The sequence below is a fragment of the Phalangium opilio genome, unplaced genomic scaffold (genome assembly GCF_054372755.1).
Source record: "Phalangium opilio isolate 3A_F unplaced genomic scaffold, DU_Popi_V2 ptg000021l_1, whole genome shotgun sequence".
In the NCBI taxonomy this organism is placed as follows: Eukaryota; Metazoa; Arthropoda; class Arachnida; order Opiliones; family Phalangiidae; genus Phalangium; species Phalangium opilio.
Window position 1 is genome coordinate 2,302,433 of NW_028324153.1, and position 8,414 is coordinate 2,310,846.

Below are 8,414 nucleotides of genomic sequence, written 5' to 3' on the forward strand. Positions count from 1 at the left end.
TCACGACTTTTCTCCCGATGTCGAGCGACAACCGAAAAAAAACATAGTTACGCTGGACAGAAATTACGTTGAGTGTGACGATATTAGCTTTCTATTTTTTCGGCCGCGTTCAACGATAACGCTCTGCGTGTGTCGCGACTATTCTTCCCTTGTTCAAGGTTGTGATAAATTGACTAATTCTTGATACGGATGTTTACTTAATACTTCAGTTTATTAGTTTAAAAACATTACAGCAAAATTACTCTAACTGCGCGTCAATTGTTTTGATTTAAAATTAAGTTACTCCGCCGAGATCTCTAAGATAACTGCCTTCTTTAAAAAATGGAATGGGTTTTTATACAAATGTAAGATCATCATTTTTAACCAGAATGTCTATTTAGATATCAAAGTTCAAACATGGTTTGTTTTCTAAGTTAACAGTTTAGTTTTTTTTGTTCAGTTCAATTTAGTTCAGTTTAGTTTAGTTTTAGCTTGGAGGTGATCGATTAGAAGTGGCGACATTCTCCCCACCATGGACTCCGTTCATCCGTCAGTGACTTCGAATCGATGAAGCATTTGGACTGCTCGCCTTATTGTGGATCCTCCTGGAAGCTTGACGGCGACTGCTCGGACCTTTCCATCTCGTCCCGGGAAGACTTCTTGAATTCGTCCCATGCGCCAACTTTGACGAGGAAGTTTTGGTTCCGCCAGGAGTACTATATCGTCCTTCTTAAATTCCACCACGTCATGGACTGGTTTGCTTGCGTGAGCGGTCTTCAAATCCAGGAGGTAGGCTTTGCTCCAACGGTTCCAGAACTGGTCAAGAATCCTCTGTCTATAGCGAAGTCGTCTGGTTAATTGACTTCTACAGGCTGTGGGTGGCATATCAGCAAAATTGGCACTCGGAAGACAGCTCAGTCGTTTGCCGATGAGGAAGTGAGAAGGAGTTAAGGGGGAGGGCTCCCCTAAATCAGTGTAGGTGTAAGTCATCGGTCTGGTATTCAAAACTGCTTCTATCTCTGCCAGGCTGCTTGTTAGCTCTTCATAAGTTAAACTGCTTCGTCCGAGGGTCTTCTTGAGGCATTCCTTCACTGACTGTACTATCCTCTCCCAAAAGCCTCCCCACCAAGCCGCTCTCTCAACGATATATTTCCAATGTATGCATTGTTGTCCCAGGAAGTTCCGGAAATCGTCTTGGTTTATCCTTCCGTAAAGAGTTTTTAACTCTTTCTCAGCTCTCTTGAATGTTTTCGCATTGTCCGAGTATACCGTAGTGACGAGTCTACTTCGGGCAATGAAACGTCGAAAGGATAATGTAAATTTCTCCGTGCTTAGATCCGTTACTGCCTCCAAATGCACTGCTCTGGTGACTGCGCATGTATAGAGCGCGATGTACGCCTTCTCGTGTTCTTCTCCGCTCCTTATGAATAGAGGGCCGGCAAAGTCAACTCCTGTGGTAACAAATGGAGGTGTTTCTACTATTCGATCGACTGGTAAAGGTGCTGTTATCTGAGCTGCAGGCTTTGTCCGGAATCTTCTACATCTACCACATCGGTTTACGACTCTTTTGACTAACTGGCGTCCTTGCGGTATCCAAAATTCTCCTCGTAATTGCGCCAAGGTGCTTTCAAGTCCACAATGTTTCACCCTTTGATGAGCCTCGATCGCTTTTATCTGTGTTAGCCAATTATTTGCGGGAATGATGAGTGGGTGTTTAAGTTCATCGCTGATATTGGCGAATTGAAGTCGTCCTCCCAAACGTATGACATCGTTGTCGAGGAATGGACGAAACTGAAGGAGTTTTGATGTCTTCGCTAATGGTTCGCCTGCTTGTAGGCAATGGTAGTCATCCGGATAGCTCTCTTTTTGAATTTCTTGTACCCAGAAGAGTTTGGAATCTTGAAGTTCGGCAGCCGACAGAGGTCCCTTGCGTCTTTCATCGTTTGCGATTCTTATATTGTGGATGAAGCGACGTACCCATGCCGTCACTCTGTACACACGGCTGATTCGGCTGTATCTCTTTATGTCCAAAAGCGGTTCTGTTGTGACGCGGCAAACCAACGTGATAATGTTCCTCTTCTCCTTGGTAACTGACTCGTCTAGAGTACAGACCGTTGACCTGGATTGACATGGCCATTGATCTCTCTTTTCCGAAAGCCAGCTTGGACCTTTCCATCATAGAGCTGTCTTGTTCAAGGTGTCTACCGAGCAGCCTCTTGACGCTAGATCCGCAGGATTCTCCTTTCCAGCTACATGTGACCAGCAATTCGGATTGGTACTTGATTGGATCTCCATCACCCTGTTGGCGACAAAGGGTTTCCACTCCCTCGACACACCACGGATCCAGTGTAGCGTTATCTCTGAATCGGTCCAGCATCGGTAAGCAGTAATTGCTCCTTCAAAACTTTCCATCGTCGTCTTCAGTAGGCGAGATCCAATGAAAGCTGCCATAAGCTCAAGCCTTGGTATGGTGAGTGACTTTATCGGGGCGACTCTGGTTTTCGACGATACTAATGAGACTCCAATTTCTCCCTTGTCCGTCTCGTAACGAATATACGCTACTGCTCCATAGGCCGACTCGCTCGCGTCACAGAAAACGTGAATCTCTTTATCGACAACTTTTCCATGGATTCCAGAATAGTACCATCGTGGAATCGACATTTTCCCGAACTCCTTCAGCTCTTTGACCCAGTCGTTCCATAACGTTAGAATGTCAGAAGGTAACTTGTCGTCCCAACCAACGCCTTTTATCCACAGTTTCTGAAAAAGGCACTTGACTCTGATGAGATATGGTGATAACAGTCCGATCGGGTCAAATAGTCTAGCCGCCGCCTTGAGTACCCCTCTCTTTGTATCTTGGGTCTCCCTCAGGAACGCCAGTAGAGTAGATATATCGAAAGTTAGGATGTCTTTCTTCGGGTTCCAAGCTATCCCAAGTACTTTCAGCAAGTTGGAGTTTGATTCTTGGTTCAATAGCGTCACTGGTGCTTGATCTTCGGACCATTGAATTGCGAGCTCTTCACAGTTCGTAACCCACTTGCGTAGGTTCATTCGAGCTTCGGAAAATATCTGTCTCGATCCATGGTAGATTTCATTTGCTTCGTGCTTAGACTCGGCACCGGTTACAAGATCGTCAACGTAGAGCCTTTTGGCTAACATCTCGCTGAGGACAGGATACTTTTCATGGAATTTCTTCAAATGATGATGCAAGGTGGCCGCGAGAAGGAATGGGCTGGAGGCCACTCCAAACAAAACTCTCGTCATTCGTAAGTGTACTACTTGAAGTGGCTCGTCTTGTTTCGGTAACTTGGTAATCCATAAAAATCGGACATAATCTCGGTCTTCTGGCCTGAGGACTATCTGCAGGAACGCTTTTTCAACGTCGCTCATTAGAGCGATCCGATGTTGTCTGAATTGAAGCAGGATTATTAGCAAATCTGGGACTAAACTTGGTCCAACGTGTAGGCAAGGGTTTAGCGCTGGCGATCCTTTCTCATGGGCGGAAGCATCATGGACTACTCTGAGCTTTGTAGTGGTCTTGTCGTCTCGGAGGACTGGGAAATGCGGAAGGTAATGCACTCCGTTTCTCATGGCGATATTCTCTTCAGGTACTCGTTCAGCAAAGCCCTGAGCCAGCATCTCGTTTATGGCGTCTTCGTATCTCTGGAACAGAACGGGATCATGTCGTAGCTTCTTGATAAGAGAACCCAGTCGCTTCGTAGACAAGGCGATGTTATCCCCAATTTTGTCTTTGTTGTCCTTCCATGGAAGACTGGTTTTGTATCTTCCATCCTCAAATTCCAGAGTGTTTTCATGACTGGCAAGTACACTTTCTTCGACCATGGTATGTGTATTCTCTTCCTTTATCCCCAAGGATTCAATCTCCCAGAAGGCTTTGAGAGATTTCGCAAGTTCTTCATTCTGGATTCCGACCCTCATGACTTGGATTGAGTTGACCGCCACAGATTGGTTTTGAACTCCGTGCACAAACCATCCGAATACGCTCTTCACAGCTACCAGGGAATTATCGAGCCTCCTCGTCTCTCCAGTATTTAGAGACCAGAAATAGTCGACGCCAATTAAAATGGGTACATCCTGCGAAACGGAGACTCCTTCGATTTGGTCCATATCGCCCAGCGTTATTTCTTTCTCGTCTAATTGCTGTCGAATGCATTCCCCAGGAACGGTAACGATAGCTCCACTGATGGTTGGTACCTCTAAGGCTTCGATTTGGGCAGTGATGTTGGAATCCATTACGCTTCGAAGCGTTAATTTTACAGTTCTTCTGGTGACTCTTTCCGGCTCTGACTTCCCAAAGGCAAATACGTTGACGAGTTCCTCCTTTACGACAGGTAATTTTAAGCTTCGTACCAAATCTTCTCGTACGAAGGTCCCTTCGCTAGCCCCATCAAATAGACATCTCACGGGAGCTCTGGTATTTCTTCCTTCTGCGTAAACAACTACAGTTTGAAGAAATAACTTGCGTCGAACTTCTTTCTCTGGTGGCCGTGGGATAAATGTTGTCATGGTGAGGGATCTTTTCTCGGGTTCTTGATGTTTCTCACTTTCGTCCGGTTTTTCCGCTCCAGATTTTGAAGTCTCATTGAATCTCTGCCGACAGATAGATGCATGATGCTTTCTCCCACAGTGTTGACATTTTGCTTTTGATGTGCAACGGCGTACCGGGTGACCTTGACTCAAGCAAAGGAAACATCTATTCTGGTTCTTTATCTGCTCACCTTTCTGCTCTAATGATAAGGCTTCGCATTCTTCCGTTGGATGCTCCGTACTTCCACAGAAAAGGCAGGTTTTCGAGACGTCAGTCTTGAGGACCGCTGTTGTTGGGACACGGCCTTTGGATTCTGCAGACTCTTGAAATAACTAGGCTCATGTTTCGATTTGTGTGAACTCCAACGTCCCACGCCTGCAGCTCTACCCTCTTCTTCGGCTCTATTAGGTACGCATAGGACCATGGTCTTTTCTCGGCTCTCCACCTCTCGCTTGAGATGATTCAACAGATGTCTCGCGTCTTGTTCCTCGTCTGCATAGTTTTTGTTGAAGTCCAATAGTATCTCTTGTGGCAGGAGTCGCGTAAGAATGGGGTATAAGAAGGTTCCATATGTCTCCATGGTCGTTCCCAATGCTTCAAGACTCTTTACTTGTATTTCACAAGTATCATATAGCTGTCTTAGCAATGTTACCTCCGTGGCTCTCCATACAGGTTGTAGATGCAACAGCGTTACCATATGACTGTAGACACAATTCTATTAAAGAATCCTAACAATTAGACTAATTTAAAGGGAGGGTGAAGTAGAAAATCAAGTGATTTTTTATTGATTCTTCTAGCAATTTTAAGACCTGTCTGCATTGTGAAACATTCAGGAAATACAGACTCCGAATAATTTTAAAATTCAAATTAGGTTCAGATTTTAAGGATAAATTTAAACAAGGACTGCCGACCAATCGCGTAACGCCCTGCCTTTTTGTTAGCAAAATTCACGTGGCACGCTTCATGTCTGGCGCCACGATTGTCACGTCGCGCGCCTAATCTTATCAAATCACGTGATAAATTTCATTAAACTCGGAACGTGCCACGAGAATTTTGTTAACAAAAAGGCTGGGCATTACGCGATTGGTCAGATGTCCTTGCTTAAAATTTTCCTTAAAGTCTGAACCTAATTTGAATTTTAAAATCATTCGGAAGTATTTCCTGAATGTTTCACAATGCAGACTGGTCATAAAATTGGTAGAAGAATCGATAAAAAATCACTTGATTTTCCACTTCACCCTCTCCTTAATTAAGTTGGGAATAAATTTGACTGACCCGGATTTGTTTCCCAATTGTTTAAGTGAAGAAATTTACTATTATTTTATTTAGAGCAGTTTTCAAGACAAAATTAATTCGAAATGATTGTTAGTGCACCATACAGTTTGGCAAGTTAAAGACAAATAATAATTACTTTTCAATAATAATTCGTAATGCTTTCCACGTTTTAGGACGTCGAAAAAATCTCACTTTATTGTGTCAATTACGCCAATGATAGGTACACAATTTCGAGTGAATTATGGCCACTTTTTTCTTGATTTCATTAATATTAAAATTCTGATTCATGGTTTTTCGAAAGTATTTTTTCAAAATGAGTACTGCTATCTTCATGGAGTTCTTAAATGGTTATATTTAAATTAAAACTTTAATACGGGAGCTCTCAGACCGTGGTCCCTCTTCTTCCGTTCACAATGATTAACTTTCTTTAGCAGTACTCATTTTAAAATTAGAAAAATAATATTTCTGGTTTTTTTCTCTTATACAAGAAATGTGGGGTTTAATGGGTCCATAATTTCGGTGTTCACCTACGAAGTAAGTATTTATTTGGCCGTTTATTACTTCAAGTAAAAAATAAATTTCCAAAGGAATGCTTATCATTTCTTTAAAATCCATATTTCCGTGATACCAGAAGGGGGTAATAGAAGAAGGATGACACTCTGCATCCTCTTAATACTTTAGTTATGTAAAGTCATTCTTCCCGGGCTTATCCCCTTTTCGTTTGCTCTCCCGCTCAACAAACTTCAGATAGGCATCGCACCGTGCTAGGGTGAATTCTATAATTGTTTGGCACTAAATCCCCAACAATCATCCCACAAACCCTTGAGGTGAGACAAAGATCCACAAGCGCGTCTTTGCCAAATATTTAAGCGCTAATAGAGTAATGATGAGGGAACTATTTATCGCGTATGTGATTCGGTTTAGTAACCTTGCTCCAAATGTTCCGATATTGAGAAGAATGACGTTACACACTTACCCCGCTTTGTGGCACACTTCTCTCGAAGAGAAGTATTATATACTTCTGCTGATACCCATTTTCCACCATTAACGAAACTTTAATAAGAAGCATACGGCTGTTCTTAAGTTTATAACGTGTTCATTTCTAGAAACTCTCATATAACCACTTCCCGTATGAGCGGATCCCATAATAGCGGTCTCCATAACCGCTGTTCCCCAAATAGATGTTTCCCGAAAACCCAGCATATATACCGTTACGGAAGTTCCCAAAAGTGCAGTACAACCGAGTAGTGAAAAACTACAGTCGTTTATGCTGTAGGTTTGGTTAGGTGAGGTGAGGTGAGGTTTGGTTAGGTTAGGTGAGGTTTGGTTAGGTTAGGTGAGGTTTGGTTAGGTGAAATGAAGTTTGGTTAGGTTTGGTTTGGTTATTTGAACCCCAATAGTATTAGGGTCAGTTTAGGTATTGTTATCTTAAGCCGAGTAGTATTAGGTCAGGTAAGGTTAGGTTAGGTTGGTGTATGATGACCTGGTTGTACTTAATTGGCAAGGTAAACTGTAGGGCCACGAATTGTTGAACACTCAAGCTAAAAACTGCTACTTTTAAAACAGAAGCCGCTATTTCTTGAACAGCAGTTTTGAAAAACTACCCTTTTTTATGGTAAGGTACACACATTCATGACAATTCTTTAAATCTAAATATTTCAGAGCGGTATTGCTGATGTTTGGGGAGGAAGAAACGAGATTTTCGATTACATAACGAAAAAGTAAAATACACTTGTCATTTTATAAAATTAGGACTAATTTACCAAGCCATTTGATAATAATAATAGACGAGATCTTGTGTGTTTTGGTTTCAACATTCTACATTTATTGCATATAGGCTATAGGGATAATTCTCGTGGTGGCAGGTTGACACTCGAAATGCACTTATCCGCTTATTACGTCACTATGACCCGAGTTCGCTAGAGTACCCGACTCATTGAAGACGGGCAGGGAGAAAGTTGCAACTGCTTTTATCATAGGCGTAGTTTCCCAAACCGGCCTGGACCAATACATAGCATGATAGTATCATGCATGATGCACGCATATGATGTAAATAAATTCATAACGATGATTGAGTAATAAATTAAATTTATTATTATAAATAAAAATCTTTACAAAAATATTGAGCCTTCCACTGTCAAAACTAAGTAATGATCGAAATTACTCTAAATGTCTAGTATGAGGGCATGAGTGAATCATATACTAGCTCCCTATAAGTTAGCCACACTGGCCTAATGTATCCAGCATTTTCTTCCGAATAGTAGTCGAGAGGAGGGGAGGCGGGTGAAAGTGATAGTAGACGGCGCCCTCCCATAGGGCTTTGAAATTAATATATCGAGAACTTGAAAGTGACGATAGTTCCAAATGTTATTAACGGTTTTAGAGGTTTTGGTTTCTTTGCATCACATTCATTCTTTTGCTAATTTAAAAATAATCTGGTTTTCACAACAGGCTTTGTTAAAAATGGGTTGGGCCTTTCTTTAAGTTTTTCTATTAGTTCTTTAGACGCATTATTAAAAAGTTTATTAAGGTTTTCGAGATAACTTTTAAGTTGTTGTTTTTCTTATTTTTTGATAAAGTTTGGTTCTCTCACCATAAATAGTTCCTGCCT

The 8,414-nt window shown here is 42.0% G+C and overlaps 1 protein-coding gene across 1 annotated transcript; it reads right to left on the reverse strand.

Moving 5' to 3' along the window:
• Window positions 1-522: 522 nt before the first annotated feature.
• Window positions 523-7,006, reverse strand: LOC149696413 (uncharacterized). The gene is made up of 6 exons (XM_089867346.1): window positions 6,875-7,006; window positions 4,902-5,243; window positions 4,663-4,860; window positions 2,441-4,590; window positions 1,980-2,339; window positions 523-1,912 (listed from the first exon to the last, which is right to left on the reverse strand). Exons 1-6 carry the CDS (start codon window positions 7,004-7,006, stop codon window positions 523-525), a joined length of 4,572 nt encoding a protein of 1,523 aa, XP_089723472.1.
• Between the last annotated feature and the right edge of the window lie 1,408 nt (window positions 7,007-8,414).